We start from the raw sequence: 26,875 nt of genomic DNA, 5'->3' as shown, positions 1-26,875 counted from the left end.
TACTAGTCCTTTTCCTTTTGTGGTTTATTTACCGTTGTCATAGCAACTGAACTAACGGGCACTGGGAGGAAAACAGAGACGACGGTTCTAGTTAGCTGAGGTATAAACCTACTGTACAGGAGCTGAATTGCGCTCTGTTTATATGTACAGACTGTTTATATGTACAGTTTATATGTACAGATTGTCAGTTATCAGCTTTGAAATAAAATGGTTCTGGAAGTTGTTGGAAAGTATTATTGACATGTTTAGATTGTTTTTTCTTTATATGAGTCGAATCTGTTTAGCTATATTGTGTCTTTCTGTGAAAATGTTGGTGTACAGGAAAAAAAAAATCCAAATATATTGTTTATTTTTTATTCAGTAGCAGATGGGGGTTATTCTGAGACTTAGGTGTGTGACATAAGCTGTACCTTTGTATTAAAGGATCTAAAACTGTTTATTACAGGAATAAGTATATTGTCTAGAATGACAAAGAAAATAACGTGGACACAATGATTATTTTGAGGAAAGATCAGATATGGTGCTGTTTGGAAATGTTAACTATTTAACCAGAACAGATTCCAGGAGGATTAGTGAAGCACAGATTTGTTTTTGCCTCCTCACTCCTACCTGTTCTAGACTTTTTACAGGAAAATCAGCATCTGTTACACCGACACCAGCCCTGATGTGTGTAAAACATGCTACAATCTTTAATGTTTTCTGGAGATGTTGGCATCAGGGCCGCTGCTATAAATTCATTGCATCTCTGAATAATGCTGTTTATGTTATATCATCTAGTGGTGGAAAAAGCAACAAAAAACTTTTATGCTATGTACTTAAGATGGAATATATGCAAATATATTCATGACATGCTTTGGTTAAAGTAATTTATCCTCGGTACAATTCCAGTACCGAAAAATTAACTTTACACCAGGTGAGTCTCTCACCTGAGAATATGAACCTACTAGGCTGATTCTGTGCCTTCAAATAATTTTAATGCTCCTGTAGAAGATTCATAACTTCAAAGTTACAGGAACCTACAAGTTAAACTTATAAGGAACAGGTCTGAAAAAACAGTCTGTGTGCTACACTCAAGAGACAGATTTTGATGCATTTTGATGCAATCTTCCTTTGATGCATCAAAGAGTGATGTCATCACTGATTATGTCATTGTTACCATAGGAACTAAACATTCTAATGGTGCATTCACACCAAACACGTTTTGAGCGTCAGGCGAATCTGCTTTATATTCAAAGTCTATGTGAAGAATTTGATGCGCTGGACACGTCAAATCTCCAAACGGTTCGAAGAGTGCCGCAACGGCCCTTGTCGCGCCTCCACATAGAGTTTGAATGTAAACCAGATGCGCCTGACGGTCAAAATCTATTTGGTGTGAACGCACCATTATATGTCCAGTGTCATATTAGGTCCACCATATTAGGACCAAAGACTTGTCCTAATATGATGGATTCATTGCTTTGGGTCAGGGGTAATCCTTAGAGGTAAGATGTGAATTAAGGTTTAGTTAATGTTAGGAATAGACTAGTATTGGTTTGGGTTAGGGAAAATGTCTGAGTTAGGCAAAATCGCAGCTACTAAAATGAAAGGAAATCAATGCAAAGTTCTAATTTGGGTCGAAATAGTTTTGACAAGCCTGTATAGAATTTTGTTTTCTAAATCATTCTATAAATAATGATGATATAATGTTAGCCTCATCCATCATCTAACATACATAGGTATGTTAGATGATGGATGAATATTATATAATATAAAGTGTTTGAGGCTTTGCCAAATTTGTGCAAAGCCTCAAATTTTCATAATGCAAAGTGTTAGCAAAACCTGGGCTTGGATATAGTGACCTAGGTTAGTGCCACCTGGGTGTGGGTCGGTGTAAAGGCCGAGCCGGGCTTAGCTTGACCTTCTTGCCAACGCCAACACGAAGACCCTCCATGCAACCAGTGGAGGTTGATTGCATGGATGTCTGTCTTTCCTCGGACCTCCATGTTTGTGTGGAGGTTTGGCTTTGCGTGGACTCCTCTGTTTGCAACCTGAGTGTGGGTTGGCGCAAAGGCTGAGCCAGGCTATGTATGGAGACCCCTCGTTGATTCAAGGTCTGTCTTTCTTCAGACCTCCCTGGTTGATAAAAGATCTGTCTTTCTTCGGACCTCCCAAAGCCAGCAGGTTTCAAATTGGCATCAAGTCAGCCTGACAGAGATTTCAGCTCATCTCCATCAGAACCATTCACACCTAACGGATGCCAGGGTTTGACTGATGAACTAACAAAAAGATGATCAACTTTAATATCTCTGCCTTCGTCAAAGGGTAAAAAATTAGGTCATAAGTAATTTGCTCAGCCGGCTTTTATTCTGATCTTTGTGCTACATTGAGTTTGAAACATTTGCTATACGAGTCATATTGCTTTTATGCAACTTTTTAAAATCAAAGTTGCCTTTCCCAGTTTAAAGTATTTTTAGCTTAAAAAGTAGGGCTGCACAATATATTATATGTATTGTCACCACATTTCCAGTGTGTTCAACATTTACATCATGAAGAACCGTTTGGGGTGCAATATTTGCCATTGAATATATTCCAAGTGTCGCCTGTTGATTTAATTGTTTTTAAAGCTATTTTAGCTCAACTTTGTCCTGCTGCCTTGTAGTCTTGGTCAGGGTTCAGTTGACAAAGTCATTATACAACACAAATTGATACACATGGATCATTTAACAGATTCAGTCAAATTATGCTGTATTTAATGCTGACTCTAATAAAATGTCATGTATTTAAAAGGTTGCTCTCTTAGCCACTGATCCCTGAACGTTGGTCGGATGATTTGGTGCTTGTTCTGGTTCTCGTACAGTAAACAGTGTTCAACTGGTTTTTGTGTTGGCAGCTAATTCTGGGCGTTGGGCACCTTTGACACCATTCGGCATCTGTTTGGTTGGATTATTTGTTAGAGGGTTTTCTTTTCGTCTTCGATCATGAGTTTGACATGTTTTTGCAGATATGTTTGCAAATCTCAATGGCTTTTTCTTGAAGTGAACTTGTTGATGATCACATCTGAAAACAGCATCTAACCTGTATCGCAATACTCTTTAAAAGTCACTTCACCCACCTTCAGCATTAAAAAACAGCTAAATAAACAGTTTCATCAGAGCAGGTTTGTAAGCATTGAATTTGTGCATATGCTTCACAGTCTCAGGATAATAAACGACATAACGGATCTTTTTAAAACTGTTTAATGCTGTGATGCAGCACTTTTGCATAGGCTGCGTTGGAAATAAAACTGCAAGAAGTTAGAAGAATGAGCATCAGTAATGCTCCTACAGAGCTGCAAAATCTGGCAAAAAAACTCAATCAAAACTCAAAACCAATCATAATTCAGCACAATCCATGACAGAAGCAAGAAATGACAGCAACTCTTCACATCATCTCTATCATTTTACTGTTCGGCAACATGGATGTGAAGAATTCATTCATTCAAAGAAGAACCAAGCAAGACAAACAAACGAACATAAGATCTTGGTTGGACCAACAGTTGCATAATTACTCTCAGCAATATATACTCATAATACTCATAAAAAATATAAAAAAGTAGCATAGGATACAGTACTACTTTTGAAACGTTTTTCATAACCAGAAACTTGTCCTTCAGAGGACAGCTTCTTGGAAGTGCTACAAAAAATAAAACGGCTAAAAACTAAGCAGTAGTGGGAAACGTTTGCAAGAAGCAGAGCTTGTCGGAGCCGTGCCCGCGCCTGGCGCGCTTCAGGGAAGCACAATACGATCAAAGCTTTGACGCTCGACTCTGCCGACATGTAGATAGTTTTTAAAAAAAAAAAATTTTATGCATGGCTCTCAGCTACTCGTATATGCTGAAGAATTTCACAGGACCGCAAACACGCCGAACATCAAAACACTCGATTTGCACACAATGAAGTGTTTTCTTAACTTGTGTATACCTGTTGTGCGTGGCAAGGGGTGTCATCTGATTCGACGTGGATCAACAGAGGGAGATGAAACTGAGTAGTGGCGAAGAGAAGGAAGTGGTGGCAGTGTGGGCTAGCTGAGGAGGAGGAGGGAAGGAGAGGGTCATTGACTTTAAAGTGATTGTTTTGCTGTTTTAGTGGTGAATTAGATCAGATATTCTGTACCTGATAAGACACACGGCGCTTCAGGGATTACCTGTAAACCCCATTGAAAGGTCAAAGTCAAGGTTGTGTGTTCTGCTGCTCTGTTTTAATTTATGTTGTCATTTCCTAAATAAACCATTTAGTGGTGGTTTATGTAGGAATTTGATCCTTAAGTACAACATAAATATGTTTTGTTGAAGCTGTTGATGACAGAAAGTAAGAAACAAAAATACTGAGCTCAAAGCAGAAGTGTTCATTTAAGTGATGTCCAATATTATATTTACAGCTTTGCCTTTCTACAAATGGTGTTGTTTGAAGTTAGCCCATACTTATCAAGCTTTAATCAGTTGTTCTTTTACATAAAGAAGAAAAAATTCTAGTCTTTTTAAGTCATTAAATGAGAGTAAATGTCTTTAACTTAATAAATAAAAATAATGGTATAACCAACAGAGGATATTTCATAGTATGTCTGTATTTTCAAAATCTTTCGCTTTGCTTACATCATTTTTACAAGTGTTTTTCATGCATAATTGGGTTCTTTTATCTGACCAATTAGCACCCCTGATAAAGATGTGGGAAGTCTTTAAATAAAATAAGCTTTCTTGAAGTAAAGTACTTTCTGAATATTTCAGAAAAATGCCTTTTTAACTTGACTCCATTTATTTATTTACCCAGGAATCCTTTTTTTCCCTACTTCGTCCCACTTTATAAAGTTTACTTCAACCCCATGTGGCCAACAGGAAAACTTCATCTTGTTTCACAAGATTGAAGCATCCAGAAAATTGATCTCTGATCATTTCTCTTTGCAGATGTTTGTCTAGATGTTCAAACTGAGGTTCACATCCACCATGTTAACAGATGTTTTAAATGTTTTTATTGTTGCTCTGAGCTTGGGTACAGGCACACTTAAGGCTGCCATGTCCTCCAGCATACAGTTTGTATTCTCCACACACACTGTCTACAGACAGCTGACATTTCATATCCATTTCCTATATTTCTTGTGACAAATTCCTTCATTTCCTCTTAGCTTGACACAGTGCCCGGTCTTTAGCCACAGTTTGAGCTTTTTGCGCCCACATATTTTGCATTCTCTAAATGTCTGTATGTCCCCCTCATTGATACAAATTTCTATATTTATTCTGTCTGACTCTCGTTAAAATTTGATTCCATTTCATCTGCAAGATGGCGCCGACACTCAGCCATATCAACTGGGTGCCGCACAAAAACAGTTTCATGTGAACATCGTTTCGAGTAGTCTCACTTTTTTTTTTACGTTGTCGTTGACCTTTACGCAGATGTCCAATTTGAGTCTGTATTTAGTCCACTTCCAAGAAGAGAATTACACCATTGTGTGCGATTCCAAACTAGTGAAAATCAACAGACATGGACTTTATTTGAATAGCATTCCCGTTTTGTAGGCTCTTTGTCTTGGTATAATTACACCCTAATGTGTACATAATGGATCACTTTTCATGTGGATTACTCTGAACAACTTTCAGTCAGATTTTGCCACTGTACCAAAACATTGCACATTTAGCATCCTGCTAAAATGTGCGATGCGCCACCTTGGCCTACTTTCAGTCCTGACACCAAGTTTCATTTTATGATGGAAATAGTAACAAAAAAAACATGGCCTAGAAAAAACTTCATTAAAATTTCTGTTACAGTATTAGGTTAGTGTTTCCTGTTTCGGTTGTAGCCTATTTTAATCCAAACAGTGGAAAGAATGTGATCTTCATATTATTGCCATGTTAAGTTCTTCTAAAAATGCCTTGCCGGAAAGACTTCATACAAATGTTTTTTCTACTTTTACAGTCATATTTATCTAATTCCAATTCCTGTGTAGTGACTTGATTGAACTTGGTTGTTACTGTGTAAAATCAGCTTTCTGTTCAGAAATTCATTGCTTCTGCAGCATTCCTCTGTCTATTAACCCTGAAGTAAGATTTTTAATAAAGCTGCTAACGAATCACCTCTTCTCTCTCTTACTGGTTGAATTAGGCCAACTGAAATGCTAAATGTCTGATGCGCACCAACTGTACTGTGCCTTTAATGGAGCTTTACACGCATGGCGGAAACTGCAGTTCAGAACATCGCTGATTTCATCTTCAGCCTTCCTGAAGAATTACTTGAAGACGCATTGTGTTTATTTTTAGGACATGCAGATGTGAACCCTTTTGCTGGAAAACATCTGCTGCATTGACAGATGATGCTATATAGCCTTTTAAATGTCTGGTATTTTAAGCTGCACGGCCTTTTTACCTTAAAGGGGAAAAAATGCTTTGTTGCCCACTTTTAATCTGTTCTGTGGGAGAAGTCATTGTTTGTCAGGGTTTCTGCTTATCTTTAAAAAGTCTTAAAATCAAGGCCTTAAAAAGTATTAATATTATGTATCTGAAATTAAGACCTTAAAATATCCTAAATTCATAAACTGTAATTTGGCCTCAATACTTTAATCCCAGGTCTTAAGTTTTATTGTGGCAGGATGTGAGGAGTTGAAGCTCTCTAAGAGTTTTAAAACCTAATTTGAAAATATTGTTAAATGCAGCTCAGGTATGTAAACATTAACTGTATGACTGTGTGTGTGTGCCAGTGACCAAGTCTGTATGTGTGTGTTTGTGTGCTGTGATTGGAAACAGACTTATTGTTTTGTTTTCTGTCTTACTTGATTATTGTGTTTTATATCCATTTTTGTAACTTGCCAAAAGGCTGCAGATGTGAATTAGCTTTTGCTGTAATCTGGTACAGCCCATCAAATGGTGACATTTATGTGTGAGTTGTACATGGTCTCTTTTGAAATAAAGTTTTTTATCATATTATCACCATATAGTCTTGTATGTGTAGTTTATTTTTGTTTTGTTTCTCTCTGGACTGTTGTCTCTCAAAGGTTTGAGAGACAAAACAGTCACACATTGAATTGTGTGACTTAAGGTGGATGAAGCTACTGTTAACTAACTGCTAATATACCATTGCTAGCTTGCTAACTGGCTTGCTTTGTTGCATCTATCGTGGGTAAATTCAAATTTATCACCGCTTGGCTCGTTTTCACCACTGGCTTACTTCTGCTGTTAACCTATACAAACTAGCAACAGTTTGTACGGGCTAGCATACGCATGTACCTTTTGCTAGGTACATTCTGTGCAAACCTCTTTTTATCCCCTCTGCCCCCCCCCCCCCCCAAAAAAAAAAACATTAAAACTTGGCACTATGGAGGATTTGCGATTATTAATTCTAATTAGAATCCTACAATCATCCCTTATGCTGTTTATTGGGTCTGCAATTTCCAAAAAGGTCTTAAAAAGTCTTAAATTATACTTTTTGTAACCTGCAGGTATCCTGTTTTGTGCTGCTTATGTAGCAGTTTAGCTCCTTGATCTCTGGACTGTAAAGGAAGTGTTTAGTGGACTAACTTGGCGTAAGCACTTGCTGTATTTCCCTCCAATCTAACTGTTCTAATAACTTCAGTATGAGATGCAGGAAAAGAAACAGTGCTGACTTGTAAACACAAAGGGCCAAATGACACAGGTGGAGGACGTGTGTGCGTGTGTGTGCGTGCGTGTGTAATGCTTCCATGCAGCTGTTGAGTTAGGTTTAAACATCAGCTGGGACTTGAGCCTGGCTGTGTCTTAATTAGTCTCCTCTGTTACTAGAAGCTGATTTTTCTAGAACAAGAAATCTGACCTCAGGCAGTGTTACAGTTATGTAAATTTTTTTGCCTGCAGTGGGTAATGTAATGTGGGCTCCCAGTGCCTTGACAGTAATTTCTATGCTTTAGTCCTCAGGCCAGTAAATGGGTCTTTCTGAAAATTTGGTCCGCATCACATTATGCAGTACTTTTTAATTTTTATTTTTTTTTGGTGAAATTCAATATCTTAAAAGAAGGGAGGGGAAAAAATGAAGAGATGTCTCATTTTCCGCTAAGGGTAAAAGGCTAATCTCCCATTTCCAAGTAACTACCCCTCAATTAAGTAGGGAGACACTATAATCTGATGTGACACACATTTCAATATGCAGAAGCGCTCCCGTTCCCTTTCTGGGGGAGTTTTTAACATTTGCTGTCAAAAGTCAGATGCAGGCGTTTAGAAGGTCTTTCCAGAAAAATGACAGCAGAAATAACCCGTTTTTAAAAGGTAATAAAGCTCTGAGCCAAACCTAATGGGGATGGATGGGATGAGAGATGCACTAATGGGGGGGAAAAGTGAAATTCTTCCACTGCTACCAAGAGAAAAGTAAGAACCTAATATTCATGAAAACTGGTGAACATGAATAAATCAATGAATCAATTTTATTTGAAAGACACATTTCAGCAACAAGGCAGTCCAAAGTTCATAAAAACACAAAAATAAAAAGTCACAAAAATGTCACACAGTCACCGATTTGAGAAACCAGTAACAAACATTACAATTTGTCCAGTGTCATCATTTAAATCATCGACACATTATTAAATATATTGGTCAGTGTTTCATTTATTATGGTCCAAATGCATCTCTAAACAAGTGAGTTTTTAGCCTTGATTTGGTCTCGGCTGTTTTTCAGTTTTCTTGCAAGTTTGTTCCAGATTTGTGGTGCATAGAAGCTGAATGCTGCTTCTCCATGTTTGGGTTCTAGTCCAGAAAACCTGGTTCTAGTCTTAAGTATAAAATTATGAAAAAAAATAGTAAAGAAAAAGTAGCAGAGTGAGCAAAAGAAATATTTGTAGAAACTTGGAACTTTTTTGTTTATTCTTTGTTTACTTAGATGAGTCCAGTGTTAAACATAAGCAAAATACGGAACTCTTATAACATTTATAGCCTTAGCTAGTTTGCAAACTCTGCCTTCAGGAAGTCATCACAACATCAATCTTCTGTAACCTTGTAACAATGTTTTTACCAGCTTTTCACTGAGACGTAGCTCCTGTATTGAGCTCAGCAGACATTAAGTTCCACCAGGTGTTTGCTAATTGCTGCTGGCTAGTCTGAAGGAGCTGAGTGGGAAAGTTGCGGAGGAGAGAGGTGCTCTCAAATCAAAGCAACACTCCATGTCTGTTTTTGATGAGGGAATAACATTATAACCTGATGTAGAGCTAAAAAAAATGTAGATTTTACACAATACTTTGTTTTTAATATTTATTCAAAACTTTTTTTTTGTTTAATTCAAAACAAAGAGATGCTAACATGACTACATAGTGAGTTGTTTTCTGTCTTGACATGCTGTATGATTGCAGTCTCAGGTCTTAATGACTGAATGCATTCGGTCAGCAGTTCTAATTATTTTTGACAGATTTAGAATGATCTTTAAGTGGTCGGTGTCTCCTGTGTGTTCAGCTGCACTGAAGTAGGGAAGATTTACTTAAATGTAGGAGGGAGTTGCTTTGGGATTCTGTTGATTCCTCCTCTCATCTTTACCGCTCAGCCATTTCAGACCCATCACGGCACGTTCGCTGCCATCCTTTCGGGGTTAAGTTGCTGCTAACAGTTCGACTGCGAAGCGAAGCATCTCTGCTTCCTTTGTTGTTAAAGGTTATAGAGCGGAAATGTGAGATCTCAGCGGAGAAGCTGTTTCGACGGCTTTGATTGCGATGAGAAACGTGAAATCTCAGATCTCCACAATTAACCGCGCGGAGGTTTAAAAACTCTGCAGGATATTGAAGTTCTGTTCCCAGGATCTCAATTTGAACCTAATGGTATTTTACTCTGTAAGAAAGCATCTGGCTTTTGTGTAGATTTTCTTTCTTTTTTTATAATATGGTCTCTATTAAAGCACACAGATTCACTGCAGGGGAGAGAAGTGATTACAGTTTCAGCTGTTCCACAGAGGGATGAAAAAGACTTTGTCAACAGGAGCTCTGAGGCAGATTTCTATTTAATTCTCAAGACGTCATACAGTTTAGCTGTAAAAGTAACTAAGAATTAGAAAACAAACAGATCTGGAGTACTGCATTTTCCTTTCCCTGATATTAAAGTCATGGGTTTTAAAGAAACTAGATCAAGTATACAGTTTGGGTTCTTAACACAGAAGACCCATCCATCTGTCTGGTAGGATTAGTCTTTGAAGCTCCCTGGTTTTTTTTTGTTTTATTTTGTTTTTTTTCCCCCCCGGACTCTTGTCATCAAACAGGATTTGAGTCTGCATTTGTTTCAACAGAAAAAAAGAGCAGATAATTTGACTTGTTGGCCTGGATTTACAAACTGCAATAAGGACTGTTTCATCAATGGCTGTTGGTCATATTTCAGCTTTTCACCCTAAATATTTTCCCTTTGCTTTTCAGTTTACTGTGGAAAATCCCAGCGGTAACGCTAAAGTTTAAATTGTGAGTCACATAAACGGTAATAAACTATTTTACTTGGATTAAAAACAAAATAAGGTGGGTTTGTAAGACGGGCTTTTTGTCTGTATCGTGCCGCTTTGACGCCTTCGTTAACCTTCACTGAGCTTCCATTACGTCCTGCTACAAAACGCTTCCCACTGTCTGTTTGTTGTGTAGGTTTCTCCTGAAATTGAATCTTTTGCATTTCACAAGCAGGGATTTGATTGCGTTGCACGCTGAATCGTTAGCAGGAATCCATTTGGCGATCAGGCCCCATTCTAAAGACCTGTGCAACCGATTGAACTGCTTCGTAGAGCAGTTGTTTAAAATCATAATGGGATGTAATATCCCTGCTTGAATCAAGGTTAAATGTTCAAGTAAAAGTGGGAAATGAGAGCTGTGTGACATTACAGCCTGATTGCATCTCATGTGCTGCTGTAGGATTATCAAAGAGGCTTTTTAGGGAGACAGTACAGGGAAGCAAACGTTTAATAAATGATTCCAGGTAATAAACTCGGTTCACTATCCGACTGCGAGTGTCCAACAGTTTAACATGAAGATGTGTCAAGCACTTTTAATACAACCCCATCATCTCATTACAGAGGCCCATCAGGTTTAATTACTTTCTGCGCTTGGTGCTATACTTAACCTGATACGTCTGATCGCTTTCATTCCTGTTACTGAGCATCTGCCACTTTGACCCAAGAGCGTCTTCCAGCCGAAAGAGATCCAAGTAGAGAGGACATGCTAAAATTGTGTTACCCAGTCTCTGTTCAGTTTAGACGGGAAAAAGTCCTGTTTGTCTGGATTGTATCAAGTTTACCCAGAATTACCTTTCTCACATTTAACCAAACGTGAATGCATCAAAACATCCATTAGGTTTTTCTGCTTCTGAATATTAAATTTTGGAAAACCTGGATTTTATTTTCTTCACCAATGCACCTGTGGGGTTTCTATTGTTCAGAGATATGTTAGTCCACCCAAGAACTACCATCTTGTTTGGCAGCTGAGTTTTACAGCTTCTGTTTTCAGCTTTGAATTCAAGTCAGTTCACAGAAGGAATGATTGAAATAAAAGCCAGTCCTAAAAGATATTTTCTGACATTCATAATTTCTTTTTAATGGTGGGAGGGGAAAGATTAAAATCGTATTTACTTTAAATGGTAGAAGTCTCAAAGGAAACACAAATAAGAGCGAGGAGTGGAAAAAAATAGTCATATTGCAACTGATTAGTTATTGCAATATCTATCATTGCTATCCGCGTCAGAAAAATCTCTAATTTTACAGCATTCGTTTTCATTATACTTGTCTCTTGCTTCTACTGGCTATTTTTTTTTGCAGGGCAGTTTAGTCACTGTTGTGATAAAACTTTTTAATTAGATTGTAACGTATTTCATTGGCATCCTGTATAAATTTGTGAGAAATTGTTCCTCTGTATCAGAAACGTACAGCTTTCCCTTTGAACATTATAAAGTTTACTGACTGTTGTTTCAGCTCCTCTCTAACACATGGCACACACTGACTGCAAGTAGTGTTTCAGTTTTACAAACCAGGATGAAAACCAGTTTGTTGATAAAACACAGAGCAGATTGGTCAAATAATAAAAAGTTTTGCAACATAGATTGTAACTTTTAAAAGAATCTGCTGTGCAAAAGGCAGCCACATGGTTTGCTTGGGGTGCAGCTGACAGGTCAACCACAAGTAAAGGGAGCATTAACCTCAGCAAATATGTCACGCTTGCTTAAAGGACAGATAAAATATATGGCATGCTTTAGCTAGCAACAACCAAAGCCTCCTGATGATTTTGCCCTCCCCCCACATTCAGTTTATACACAGATACAATATGTAGCATGAAAATGTTGATATACTGCCAGAATAAACTAGGAAACGGAAGAGAAAACAAATTTAAAGTTGAATCATGTCTGTAGAAATGTATTTGGCAAAACCTGTGGATGTGGCTGCATGTTTGTGTTTTTGTTGAAATTCAGCCCCTCAGGAAGCTTTTCTTTGTGCTTGAACAGAGCTATGCATCAATATATATTATATATATAATAAACTATAAATTCATTCTTATGGCCTTGAAGGTCTAAAAGGAGGCACCCTTTTATGAGCAACAATAAACGAATGTTCTGCAACTGCAAACTCCTGAACATATTAGACGATCGACATCGGTAAGTGTATTGGCGTCTATGCTTTCACAGCAGCGCTGACACATTTCCACCTGTTTGTGTTCATATTTGATGAGACTTTGTCATCCGTCTGACTACAAGATAAATGCCCACAGACGTCTACCAACATAACCTGAACATAAATCACTGCGAGGTTTCCTCCAAGGGGATAATGAGGCTTCCCAGAGTCTTGCTTCAAGTGCTTGTGCCAGTGTGAGCTGACAGGAAAGGAGAAATCATGTATTTTAGGAGGCTGTGGGGCTATAATTAGCACAGTGTGTGTCTTTGGTCAGTACACAAGGTTAGAGAAATTGCTGTGTTTTGAATCATACCAGGTAGCCGCTGACATCCTGCATTCCTCTTGAAGTGGGTTTGGAGGTTTAGAATAATAATGTCACCATTCCCTCTTTGGCAAAATATCAACTTTTTTTAACAGTTTTTTTTCATAGTATCAATTCATCCATCCAGTCATTCAAAATTTAATACATTATCCCCTTTCATAAAAAGCACTGTAATTATTAAATTATTGGCAGGTATTGCGTTATTAGCCAATGAGTGACACAACAGTTTATATATAAACGAGCAGAAAGCTTTTGATGTTGCCTAGCGATAGCTAAAGTAACAACATGAATCTTCTGGATACATAATAACCCTGGAAATGTAAATTATAAACTGGAAACAAAACCTGCACCTGGCATTTCGGAGGCAGCTAAACTCACGCATCAGTCCAATTAAACTCAATTATTACTTACAAAAACAATCTTGAGAACGGCTTGTCTCAGGATTTGTTGATGTCGTGCTGCATTTTCTACGCTTCCATCACACTCCATTAATTTTAGGAGGTTGGTGATTTGCATGCTGCTTTTGGCCGACAGGATATATAATGCCTTCTGTTTTGACAACACTCCCATACTTCACTCTGAGCTAATGAGGCAATTCATCTTTGATACACGAGGGAACGTGCTTATCACTGCATTATCTGCATTCAGCTCTTCAGGGTCACCAAAAATGAATAATGAACTTTTATATAATTTGTTGTAAAATGAAACACTGGGAGGGCTCCTGGGTACGATTCCTGGCCCAGGAATCCATGCAGGGTCTTTCTGCATGGAGTTTGCAAGTTCTCCCTGTACATGGTGGGTTCTCTCCGGGTACTCCAGCTTCCCCCCACATTCCAAAAACATGACTGTCATTAACCATTAGGTTAATTGGTCTTTCTAAATTCTCCCTAGGGGTGTTTGTGTGTGTGTGTGTGTGTGTGTGTGTGTGCGCGTGTGTGTGTGTGTGTGTGTGTGTGTGTGTGTGTGCGTGTGTGTGTGCGTGTGTGTGCATGGTTGTTTGTCCTGCGACAGACTGGTGACCTGGTCAGGGTGTACCCCGTCTCTTGCCCAAAAAGTTTGCTGGAGATGGGCACCAGCACCCCTCCTGACCCCACTAAGGGACAAGGGTCCAAGAAAATGGATGGATGGATAAAACACTGTGGAAATAGTGGGTTGTGTATCTATTTGTATTTATTTATGTATATATCTAAAAACCAAATGCTTTTTAGCAACTGATTGATCTCATTTCTTGAATAGCTGCAAAAGAAGTTTCACCAGCTCCAACACAAATGCACACCTTTTGCAATCCAATAATTTCTCAGTTGATCCGAGAAAATAATCAGCAGAGAAAATAATCAACAGAATAGCCTGAGACTGTATTGGTGTTAAATCAAGCAGAAAAGATTTAGCTTTTCACAAGTTGACGTCGGAGGTATTTTCTTTTAGCTGCACATGCATCTTTTGCTACAAATGCTCAAGTGTAATATGATGGCAGGTTATTGCATTTCAGACTATAAAATTTTCATTTTCTTGTCTAAAAAAAGGAACAAAATAATTTTAATATTTTAATGTATGTCTAATTTTGTATTAAAAAGTTTAGGTAATTAAATGAAAAATCTGCAGAATGTGACAAATGTTTCTTCATGTAATTGTCACAATAATCAATAAAGCAAATGATTATTAAATTAATAGTAATTTAGTAGTCCTCAGGCATGTTGTTGCAGTACCGCCCACGTTGAGAACCGCTAGTCTATATGAATGTTTATGACAGTTGTCATGAAGTGTCATTCGGTAAATAATGACACTTTTAATGCAAAGTTGCTCTAAAAGTTGCATTGAAAGTCCATTAAAAATGCCAACTTTGCATTAAATTATCATAATTTACAAAATCATGCAAAGTTGGCACTTTTAATGGACTTTTAATGCAACTTTTAGAGCAACTTTGCATTAAGTGTCATTATTAACCGAATGACACTTCATGACATCTGTCAAACATTCATAAAGACTTCTTTATGTTCATGACAGGTGTTATGTCATGTTTATGACAGTGTCATGTCAGTCTTATGCACAACCCTTCAAATAAAATGTTACCTATTATTGTCTTAAAGTTGCATATATTCATTTAGAATAGAAACCCAAGAGTCTGAAATTCACGTATAGAAGGAAATAAAAAAGAATGCAAATGTTGGCAACTTTGCTTCCAGGGGAGATGCCTTTAGGTTCATATATCAGTGTTCACATAGGCATCATTCTGACTGAGTCATATCCTATTTCTGATGCTGATAAGCAGTGATTCACCATAACACCAGACTGCAGTTGTTTAGGTTTTTCTCTGATGTGCTAAAACTGTGTCCCAATGTCGGAATTAGCGATTAATGATTGAGCAGGCAGGCAGCGGTGGTTTGTCTATGGGTGAGGTGGGATCTAGTTGTGTGCATCTCTTCCGTTGGCCGTGCTGCGCATCGACCGTCTGCCTGCCGATCCTCATCTCACTTTCGTCTCGATGCCTATCAAGCTCACTCCTTTCCCAATGAGCCTAACATTTGCAAACTCCCCTTCCCTGCCCCTAATTAAAACTAAAAAAGTCATTCCAAGCAGATGGTACGAGCCGGCCGGGGTAATTATTGCTAAGTGAACTGTGGCCAAGTAGATAAGTTGGCTAAAGAAGCAGAAATTGAATATGACGTCCCACTACGTAAAGCAGAAGTAAAAGTAATTATTAAAGATAAAATAAACAATATATAAGCGCTGTGGGTCACGGCATAAAGTGCAGTGTTTAAATAAAGAATCATTTAGCAAAACAATGCTTTATGAAGAGGAAAGAAGAAGAGGAATTGTGTAAACTTATTAGATGAAACTGATTTAAGTGACACATTCTTTATTGGTGTTGTGAACTGTGAAAATTAGTCAGAAAAAGTGCAGTGTTGACAGCGGGAATAGGACTTAAGTGCATCTGGCAGTGAGGGGTTAGGGCTAGGCTAACGCTAAACCTAGGTTTGACAATTTTCATTCTCGAGGTACGGGTCGCTTCTCGGAGTGCTGATGCCTCGCCTGTCCTGAACACAGCGTTCCTAGCTTTCAACAGAGCTTTCACCTCAACATTCAGCCAGAGTTTCTGGTTCGGGTAACGGGTTACTGTCCTGGTGGTGGAGACATCATCAGCACACTTGGAGATAAAGCAACAAACAGAGGAGATATATTCCTCCAGGTCCATCTCTCCCTCATATGGAGCCACCTCTCTGAAGACCTGCCAATCTGTGGACTGAAAACAGTCCTGGAGCGCACAGGCTGCATCCCTGGGCCACACAGTGACTGTCTTCTTCCTTGGCCTAACCCAGGGGTGTCAAACTCCAGTCCTGAAGGGCCGCTGTCCTGCAGTTTTTAGATGTGACACAGGTACAAAACACCTGAATCAAATGGCTTAATTACCTCCTCAGTTCTCCAGAGCCTTGCTAATTACTTAATTATTCTATTCAGGTGTGGTGCAGCAGAGGCACTTCTAAAAGTTGCAGGACACCGGCCCTCGAGGACTGGAGTTTGACACCCCTGGCCTAATCTATGTCATCAGCGGACGATATGCTGGCACCAGCAGGATGTAAATGTGGTCAAAGAGGCCAAGATGGGGGCGAGGAAGAGCTCTGTACGCACCATGAATGTTAGTGTACGCACAATACAGAGTATAAGAAAGATGACATGCTGATAAAAACTGAGCAGAGTGTCAGTCAGTTTCACATGGTTAAAGTTCCCTGCAACCACGTAAAACGCCTCCGGGTGCTTCATCTGCAGTGAGCTAACGGTGTCATACAGCTCCTTCAATGCTTCGTTGCCACTAGCACCTAGCGGAATGTAAACAATGGTGACAAACACCGCAGTAAACTCCCGAGGCAGATAGTATGGCTGACAGCTTTTAACCAGGCCACAGTTCATACACCAACCTTCATTCACTTACATACATTGTCCTCCTCTCCGTGTTTTTCCTGACCGTTGGTCACGGTCTGCTTGGAATAACTGAAGAACGTTGATCTGGAAGGCTAAAGTCTGGCATGTTACTGGAAATTAGGCAAATTCTTTGCCTAATTTCCATTAGGCAAAGAATGGCACAGTTCTTCATCTCCGCAGAAACTCTTAACCTCAGATCTAACAAATACACTTTCTTACCCAGTGAGCGGACTTTGGCCAGAAAGAGAGTCAGAATTAGTGGCTTCCTAGGCATCAGCTGGGCCAACACGCCCACCTGTTTCCCCTTCTTCTGTTTTCGGGCACAATGTTTCCTTTTGACAGTTGGTCCTCGCACCCTGCTGTTCATTCCATTGTCCTCAAGAGCCGCTGTCTCCCAAGTGCGGATTTCTGCCTTGGTGATGTATGACCAGTTGAACTGTCTCCAATGGCCATCAGCTAAGCAGAGCTACATTCTGCTGTAAAGTTTGTTTTTATTCAAACTTCAGCAGTTTTCTAGTTGTTTTGCTGAGGTAGTGACATCAATTTGTGACATCACGCAAATTGATGTCACAAAGATGTCACTCTTAGGAAACAAGAGTGACATCACAAAGCTGCACTGTCATAACCATTGCAGAAAACAAGAGCAAGTACTTGTCACCAATTTCTAACAAACAAAAGGACCAACAATGAGTGAGAGCAGAAAGCCATCGTTTTCTTATTCCCTGAATGAGAAAACACAACAGAGATTAGCTAGAGAGACAGCAAAACTGGAAGGCATTCTGAAAGACGTCAGCAAGGTGACTATTGAGAGGCAGACCCTGATTAAGTCAAATGAAGAACTAAAGATTAAAAAGGAACAGGCTGCATACGAAAAAGAAAAGCTGCTTCAGGAAAAAGATGAAGAATTTAAAAAACTGTTCAGTGTAAACAAAATTTTAAATGAGGATAATACCAACCTGGAGATGAGAAACACCGCCCTGGAGAAGGAAAGCACTGCTCTCGAGCAGAGAAACACCGCTCTGGAGCAGACCAACACTGCCCTGCAGCAAACAATCACTGCCCAGGAGCAAGTAGATGACACTCTGGAGGAGATAAACGCTACCCTGGAGCAGATAAGCGACACCCTGGAGCAGAGAATCAACGCCCTGCAACAGAAAAACAGAGCCCTGGAGGAGAAAAAGACCACTCTGGGGCATAAAAACACCAATATGAAGCTTAGGAACAGGAACCGGGAGCGGAGTATCCATACAGTGGAGAAGAAATACAAGGCCCTTGAGAAGAAAAAGATCGCCCTGGATCAGAGAAACACCGCCCTGGAGCAGACAAACATCACCCAGGAGCAGATAGGCAATGCTCTGGGGAAGGTAAATGCCAACCTTATGCAGACAAACAACAGTCTGGAGCAGAAACACACCGAAGTGAAGCAGAAATACACGGCCCTGGAGCAGAGAAACACCACCCTGGGGTTGAGAAATGTCAACCTGGAGCAGGGAAATGCCATCCTGGTGCAGAGAAACGCCGTTCTGGAGAAGAGATGCGTTGGCCTGAAACATAGAAACGCTGCCCTGGAGCAGAGAATTGCCCCCCTGGAGGAGAGAAACACCATCCTGGAGGAGATAAACGCTGCCCTGGAGAAGGAAAAGACCGAACTGGAGCAGAATTACACCGAACTGGAGGAGGATTACGGCTGTCTGCTGGAGAAAACCAACGAGCTGCTAGACAAACACAGCATCCTCAGACAGGAAAACGACATCTTGGAGGAGGAAAACGACGTCCTGAAGGTGAATCGCATCGTCCTCCAGCAGAGAAGCCTCTCCTTGCAGCAGCAAAACACTGTCTTGCAGCAGCAAAACACTGCCTTAGAGCAGCAAATCAGCGCCTTGGAGCATATAAGGACTGAACAGCAAATTGAAATGGAACAGCTGAATAATAGGCTGAGGGACGCAGAGGAGCAGCAGAACCAGCAGAACCAGCAGCCATCTGAAGAAGAGACCCACGAAGACAGCCAGTTGGTTACAGACCAGCCACAGGAGCAGCCATCAGTATTCAGACGAGTGGTTGGAGGCATCACCGATACACTTGTAAAAATGTATGAAACAGACACGCTGAGGTATTGGGTTCAAGTTTGGTACTTCTAAATAAATTTGTGTCATGAGGGCCAACGTTTCATGCTTGATTGTCGGTGGCAGAATAGCTTGAGGCCCGCAGGACTGCGGTGCTATGGGAACTTCACTCCATCCAACTCAGGTCAGTGTGATGATTGAATGAATTATGTTTATGTCCACTAGGTGGCGAGCATGAGTTTCTGTGAATGCATAAATGTAAAGAATAGAACAAGAGAAGAAGACAGTTAAATTTTTGATATTGAAAAAGCATATGACATGCTTTGGAAAGAGGGCTTATTAATTAAGATGGATAACATGGGAATAAAAGGGAAAATGTTTAATTGGATAAAGGATTTTTTAAAGAATAGAACAATAGAAGTAAGAGTTGCGGTAAATTGTTCAAATATTTATGCTATACAAAATAGAACTCCACAAGGTAGTGTATGTAGTCCGTTGCTTTTTAATATAATGATTAATGATACTTTTGATAATATAGATTTTAGAATTAGTAAAGCATTATATGCAGATGATGGGGCATTATGGGCGAGAGGCAATATTAGTATTTTAAAAAATAGAATGCAATCAGCAATTAATAAGGCTGAAACAGGGTCACATGAATGGGGGTTTCATTTGTCTGTTGAGAAGACACAAGTATGTTTTTCAAAGAAAAGGTTAATCCTACAGTAGATCTTAGGTTATATGGGAACAATTTAAAGCAGGTAAATATTGTAAGGTATCTAGGTGTAAGGTTTGATAAAAAACTTTCATTTAAGATGCATATACAGAAGATTATTGATAAATGTAAAAAAGGTATAAATATATTGAGATGGGGCTGCACAGTGGCGCAGTTGGTAGAGCTGTTGCCTTGCAGCACGAAGGTTCTGGGTTCGATTCCCGGTCTTTCTGCATGGAGTTTGCATGTTCTCCCTGTGCATGCGTGGGTTTTCTCCGGGTACTCCGGTTTCCTCCCACAGTCCAAAAACATGACTGTTAGGTTAATTGGCCTTTCCAAATTGCCCCTAGGTGTGAGTGTGTGTGTGCATGGTTGTGTGTCTCTGTATTGCCCTGCGACAGACTGGTGACCTGTCCAGGGTGTACCCCACCTCTCGCCCGGAACGTTAGCTGGAGATGGGCACCAGCAACCCTCCCGACCCTACTGAGGGACAAGGGTGAAAGAAAATGGATGGATGGATGGAACTGTGGCCCTTGCGGACCTCTAGTGAAATGAGTGGAGCGCAGCTGGATTAGGTTGGAAGCTCCGTTTCTCTGAGTAGCTGCACAATGAGGAGACATTTGACCTGCAGGAGATACGCAGCCCATCGGTGTTTTTCTTTTTTTTTCAATCTTCATGCAATCAGAAAAAGTCCAAACTGTGAGTGCTGCAGAGCTTTTCATCTTGAATTGTGTTTTCATCAGTTTTTTTTATCACATAATTTTTTCAGTGATAATACTAAGAAGTTAACTTTTGCTTTTCTAAAATAAAAGAGAATAAATGATCTTAAAATATCCCCAGCAGGATGTGTAATGTCTTTTGAAGGTTTGAGTTGGCCGCTCTCTCTCTGTGCAGGATGTCTTTACCACCTACTGCCACACTGCAGCTACATTTTAGCATAAATTATAGGTTCTTTGAGGAACCAAGGAGGTATATATTTCAAAAATATGCCATGTGACTGATGAGATTACATAACTACAATTGAAATGTTCAAACAATGCTGCAGTCCTTATTTGCTACATTAGCTATCCATCTTTGATTTAAAAAAAAGGCCTTCATTCCTGCTTGTCACTGAGGATAGAAGAGAAAAATAAGCCTCATACTGAAAAATGTGTTTCCTTTCTTATAGAAGAAAAATTGCCATCAAACATATTTATATTCTTCGTTGTTTACAATAAGACAGACGAATACGAAGAAACACCCAAACTTGAAAGAACAAAAAAGAAAAACAGCAAAATGCTGTTGTTTTTCTTTCCAGCATAACCGGGTCAGTTCATGCATTTTGCAGGAAAAGCATAAAAGAGTTTGTGACAAACACATTTATTGCTTCACATGCAGCTAGAAGACTCTGTCAGTGTTTTCCCAGCTGCAAGAATTAGTGAGCGATAATCGGCTTCTTGTGCGAGTGCTTTTCAGTGAGGAACGTCTCGCTGCTCTTACAGCTGGAGAGCGGTCAGGAAAATCACACAACGGCTGATTCTCAGCTGACCTCTGCAAATACCCTCTGCCTAACAAGTCCAGCTCTTTTAGTCTTATCAAGAACATCGATTGTTGATTTAAAGGGGAAGGGCTTGACATAAGTAGGTGCTTGGTTGATGGTACGCTAGTGTGCGACTTTAATTAGTCTGGCTGTAGCTGTTTTCTGTGGTAATTAATAGTTTATGCTTTCTCTGGCTTAATTCTTAGACAAAATCTGAGTTTAACTTGTGATTGCCTGCTCACAGCCGTGATCAGGATCCAGTGATAATGGAAAATGACAGAATGGAGCTCTCGCTGATTCACATTTACCCCCTTAGCCTTGGAACTAAACAAACACGCTTGATTAACCATTATGCCAATGAATCAAGGTAACAGAAGTGGCAGCATCTGTCATTAAAAAGGCAATGAACAAAGGGATTTGTTGATTGGTTTAAAACAGGGGTCTTAAATGACATCACTGTTACCCGCCTTGGAAGTGTTATTATTAACCTTTACTTTAGCAGGAACTAAGCTGATACTGATTATGCTTGCCAGTCATTATCAGTGTGCTGATGTCAGATAATGAGAGAGAATTATGTCTAACTTTGCTGGACTCTAAATTGTCCTGGAAATTATTTAAATAAATGATAATCATGTCCTTTTGAGACCATTTTTTTCAACTTATATAATGATTAAGGTATAATAATGAAAATGCACCCTCTTAAAGTTTAATAAAATTAGATTTCCAAAGAACATTTAACACCGGAACTGGTGGACATTTTGAATATCCGAAATAGATTTAAAAAAAAAAGAAAAAAAAAAAGACCAAAACAATAAATAAAATGGATTATGAAATCTCAACAAAACGTTTCCCTTCAAAATCATATTAATCACAAGCCTCAGTTTGGGAAAACAAGCAACACTACCAGTTAGGACATTTATAACAAAAAAGAGACAAACTAACTACACTGTACCATGTGTCAAATGTTTGCTGTACTTTTTTCAACATGGGAGCTTTTCAATAATATTAAAGGGCAACATCACTTTAAAGATTGATCAAACTATACAAAGGAGCACACAAAGAGAAAATTAAAGCCTATTTTAACTTGTGCTGCTTGGTGTATTCCTTATTGTGGCAGGATCATATCCAAGTACAGTCTAGGTATGAATACTTTTGCAAGGCAGTCCGAGCGTGTTCTCGGATTGCTGACTGCTTGCTTTGGCTGCACATCCATTTTGTGGTGTCCTGCGATGGGAAGTGGAAAATGAGCCAGCAACAGTTGTGTGTGAATAACAAGACCAGACAACTGTGCTGAGGGCTTGTAGCCAGTGATTTATTAGTGTGTACAACAGGTCCTCCTGGAGTATCAGCCTCAGGAAATTGATTGACTCTGACCTCTGCCTGTGTTCGAGCCTTTGGCAAAGTTTCTGTGCAGAGCGTTTGTTTATGTTTTTTAAGAATTAGTGAGATAGCTACTGTGATAAACTCATGGTCATAATTTTCTCCCAACTTCCTTAACAGACACGATCCTTAAATGTCTCTCATTCTTTATGCCCATGATATGTTTTCCGGCTGTTTTTATATTCCAAACAGCTTTGGAAGGTAAAACGTTTAACCTCCTTGAGATTTAGCAATTAGCATCCATTTCACTGCTCTGCGATAGAAAACCTGCAGGAAGAGGCTCATTCTGTCGACCAGACAGATGGAGCGAGGGGAAGACGGCACAATGAATAAGAGTCGCTGAAATGGTTGGAAGTGGAGATAATTAGCGCTGGGTGTCAGCGGTGGCGAGGTCTAGGCAGGAATAATGAGAGAAATGATGAGACTGATCTCCTCTGATCAGAGGATGTTTGCTGGGATTTACATCAAGTGTACAGTTTCTGGCCGGCGTGGTTTGACTGCTGTGTTTTTACAAGTTTTACTTCCCTACATTCACACGCTCTGACCTAAGCTGCGCTTCTTTTTCTCAACAGCCAGGAAAACCTGCGCCCCTGCTGAGTTTGCCTGCTTAAACGGACAGTGTGTCCCAGGCCGGTGGCGATGCGACGGGGAACCGGAGTGTCCAGATGGCTCTGATGAGGCAGAGGAGACGTGCAGTAAGTTCCATGCTCTGTTATCCTGCACCAAACGATTGTTGTTTTTTCTACGTTAGCAAAAGTTGCTGAGTCAAGGTCTACAACCTAGCAACATAAGCTGCATTTCCATTGATCTTAAAATTGAGCAAATTGAAATTATGAAAATAATTTTTCTTACTTGAAAACCTTCAGTTTTGAAAAAGCTCACCTTATTCCAAAAATGTTTTTGCGCAAGGTATTTCTGAAATGGATGCATTTCGCAAAATGGCAACAGGAACGCTTTATTCACATTAGATGAGCCACGTGTTCAACAGCTGGATGTTATACTGGTGAAAATGACCAAGAAGACAATGACAGGAAGGAGCAAGAGGTTCCCACTTGTTTTTGTTTCTGGATCATTTTGAGTTATTTATTATTGCCATTCAGGTCTTTAGCTGTAAATTGTTTTGAGTTCTTCTGTTTTTTCTTGGGTTCTGCTCTTTAGTGTTAGTCCTTTCCTTTAATTACAACATAATTTCCTGTTCACTTCATTCTGTTACTTCTAGATGCTTAGGCTAGATCTCAGCAGTTAATTTAGTAAAACTTGCCACCATTTTTTGCTTATGAAAATTAATATGGCACCAAAGTTTGAATTCAAATTCAGAAACTAGTCTTTTCTTTGATTGACTGTGGTATTTATCTCACCTACCGTTTCCTTCTGTAATGAACAGAATTTTGCGGCCATTTTCTCGTTGTATCTTGTCGTCTGAGGTGTCATGCCTCCACCTCAGAGATTTTAGATTTAACATGTGTCTCCTGGAACCTGTGTTCAAGTTGCTGATTTCCATTGCTGTCTTGGCTCTGGTAGCAGTTCAGCCGTCTCGCCCGCCTCCACTCGCCCACTCACTCTAGAACTCAATGCTGTCTGACGGCGAGTACAAGAAAGCCCTCGATTATCTCTGCCAAGCTGTGAGAACCCGAGAATGCTGCCTGGCTCTCTTTTGGTGTCGGCTTCATTGGTCTCACATGCCAGGCCTCAATGGAGGCGAGTTCATTTAAAAATGGAGCAGGATCTCTAGCATGGGAGGTTAATAATCATTTTTTTCCCCTTTGATTTAATATTTCTTTGGCTCCTGGTTGCTTCGATTACCCTTCAGTTATCAGAAAACGTCAAATGCTGTACTAGAAAATGGGATTACGAGATTAAGAAGTAGTTTCCGTATATTTACAATAATTGGTAAATGGGTAGTATTTGTTGTTTCCCCTCATTGGTTTGTTTTTTTAATTTTGTTCAGATTAGGCAAGACGTTTGCCAATAGAGTGTCTACTACTTCAGTTCCAGCCTCAATAATTATAGTTTTGAGATTTAAAACTATACTGGAAGTGTTTCTTTGGAGGGATTGCAAATGTGGAACCATGCTGAAAATGAAAGAAGGTTGCAATTCAAGTTCTATAACATTTTATTGGCTGTGAATGTGTTGGTCTGGGTTTTTTCTAAATAATGTAGCAGCCAAGTAGAATCCCCCCAATGCCTCTCGCATAAAAAGGCTTTTGGAAGGACAGCATGTTTATGTTGGAAACCCAATTAAAGATAATGAAGGAAGGATTCATATCTTGGCGTCAAAATAAAGAGATACGAGTCCCAGTTTGGGAGTAATCCATCAAAATGGAAATCTCATATGCATTAGCTTGATGCTTTAAATTAGAAAAATTTCAATTCCATAAGTTGAACGGAGGTTTTATTTTCCAGTTGGCGTCCAGAAGGCCACATTGGAAACATCACACAAAAAGAGCAGCTTGAGCATAAGTTGCTCTAACCTTACTGCCTCTGGGTATCTAGATAACTTCACATGGAAAGAGTCAGATCATCACAACATTAACCGAACAGGGGATTCCTAATGAGATCTTCACCACAGCTGTCTCTCTGCTGTTTGGCTGACTCCAGTTGGGACATAAACACAGCAAAGAGGCGAAAAAGAGAGAGGGGAAACTCTAGAGTGGTCAATTTAGAAATGCGTCTTGAGCTACAGTCATCTCATCATCTGTCATAAGACTCAATTTATTACTTGTCTGATTGTGGAGTAACAGATTCAATGGGAACTTTATGCAATAAGATATTTCAGCTTGCATGCTAGATATAAGTTAGATTAGTACAAGTTTCAAAAGTATAAGCTATTGCTTATTATTGAACAATAAACTGGTAGTTTAAATTAGACACAATATGCATACATCTGGATTGTAGTCTGTAGCTCATTAGCTAACATCTGTAGGCAGTGCACATGGAAGGTACAGGGCTTCACTTTCTTCCACATTTTGGTGTCACAGTCTTACTCCAAGTTGTATTAAATTGATTTCTCTCCTCAAAATTCTAAGCACAAATACTCCATAATGATGATGTAAAAAAATGTTTTTGAGTGTTTTTTTTAAATGCATAAAAAAAAATCATGAAATCCCATTTATCTAAATATTCACAGCCTTTGCTAGCCTTGTCGTTGTTCCACTCAATTCTCATCTCCCTTCAGTGCTCTGTTTAGGATTCCTCCATTTGAGTTTGATTTCTTGGGTTGAATTTTATCCTGGCCAATCAGCAAATAGAGAGTTGAGTTGTGAACGATAATGTAAATTTTTTGCTGTGTTTTACATTTGTCGTCTCCTTGTAGTTTTAACAGTGGAGGAAGTGAACAAAGCCATGTTGGCCACGCCTTCCAGGATTGACTGAGAGTCAGGCCTTCTTGTCCAACATTAGTGTGTGATCTCACAAATGTTCTTTTGGATAGAAACATTTCCATAAACACCCTAAAACTTGTGGAGAATCTCCCTAGAATCTCACATGCATTCATCACTCAAGTTAAAATGCGTGTGAGGGCAGATGAGAGAACACTTTTGGCAATCCAGTGTATCTTCCAATTCCAAGATCGTATTGATCAAATGCAATTCCTTTCATTCAAACAAGCCCAGATACACCTGGTTAGAGCTGCAAAATAAGATTCATGCCTACAGATATAGAATATTCACACATAGATAACACTCCCTGAAGATTACCTTTAACTTAACTGAGCGATTACTTTTGGTGTTATGGCAGTAATTATTACAGATACAGCTCCAGTTAGATGGCTTTTTGAATTTTTTATGTTTCCCAAGTACCCACACACGCGCTACAAACAATCACGCTTGCACACACATAGCTGAGACATTTTTTGAACTTTGTGCTGCAGACATCTGTGCCAGCGTCATTCTGCCTCACTGATTGGATTCCCAATTACACGCTAGAGTAGCACTGCTCTGATGACTCCAAATCCGGGCCACACGGAACGAGTCAAACTCCCGGGCAGTGAAAAATGAATGATTCTTTGGAGAAACACGTGAAGTGCCAGAGCTCCTGGCTTTCAAATTAGATTAGCGTGTAATCAAGGAGGAAGTGGGCCACGGCAGCCAGCTGTGCAGGAGCTCCTCCTGCTCCCACAATGCAGCAGCGACAGTTTCATGGGCTTTAAGAGTGAGGGTGGGATGGCGGCCGCATGACGCTTCCTGACAAAATTAATAAGTTCAGCTCAAGTCCGTGTGTCGGCTGGTCCTCGGGGATTTTGAAGACATATCTGTGAGCTGACAGTTATGAGTGAACTTTGGTGTTTTCCTGCTCCTGCAGGAGGCTTTCATTATTCAAATGAATTAAATTAAAAGGAAATGGAAGTTTTAAATGCCCCTGTGTTCTGCTTTTAATGTA

The 26,875-nt window shown here is 39.6% G+C and overlaps 2 protein-coding genes and 1 long non-coding RNA gene across 5 annotated transcripts in view; 2 read left to right on the top strand and 1 right to left on the bottom strand.

Annotated features, from left to right (window-relative positions):
- LOC103479194 (low-density lipoprotein receptor-related protein 8) overlaps positions 1-26,875 on the top strand; it is a 105,127-nt gene that overhangs the window by 17,534 nt on the left and 60,718 nt on the right. For all 3 annotated transcript variants that reach the window (XM_081598477.1, XM_081598478.1, XM_081598476.1), the window contains exon 3: positions 23,071-23,193. In XM_081598477.1, coding sequence (XP_081454603.1) covers positions 23,071-23,193 — 123 coding nt within the window. The remainder of the gene's footprint in view (positions 1-23,070; positions 23,194-26,875) is intronic.
- On the bottom strand, positions 12,482-14,616 carry LOC103479014 (uncharacterized). Its single transcript, XR_535882.2, has 2 exons — positions 12,895-14,616; positions 12,482-12,780 (listed from the first exon to the last, which is right to left on the bottom strand). It is a non-coding gene; the product is annotated as an uncharacterized LOC103479014 (long non-coding RNA).
- Positions 15,253-19,690, top strand: LOC145548035 (uncharacterized). The gene is made up of 2 exons (XM_081598480.1): positions 15,253-18,931; positions 19,011-19,690. Exons 1-2 carry the CDS (start codon positions 17,508-17,510, stop codon positions 19,018-19,020), a joined length of 1,434 nt encoding a protein of 477 aa, XP_081454606.1. The 5' UTR covers positions 15,253-17,507; the 3' UTR covers positions 19,021-19,690.

This window comes from Poecilia reticulata, chromosome 17 (assembly GCF_904066995.2).
Source record: "Poecilia reticulata chromosome 17, P_reticulata-male-v2, whole genome shotgun sequence".
NCBI lineage: Eukaryota > Metazoa > Chordata > Actinopteri > Cyprinodontiformes > Poeciliidae > Poecilia > Poecilia reticulata.
Note: the sequence above shows the minus strand (reverse complement) of the source record. Positions and strands in the feature narration are given on the sequence as shown.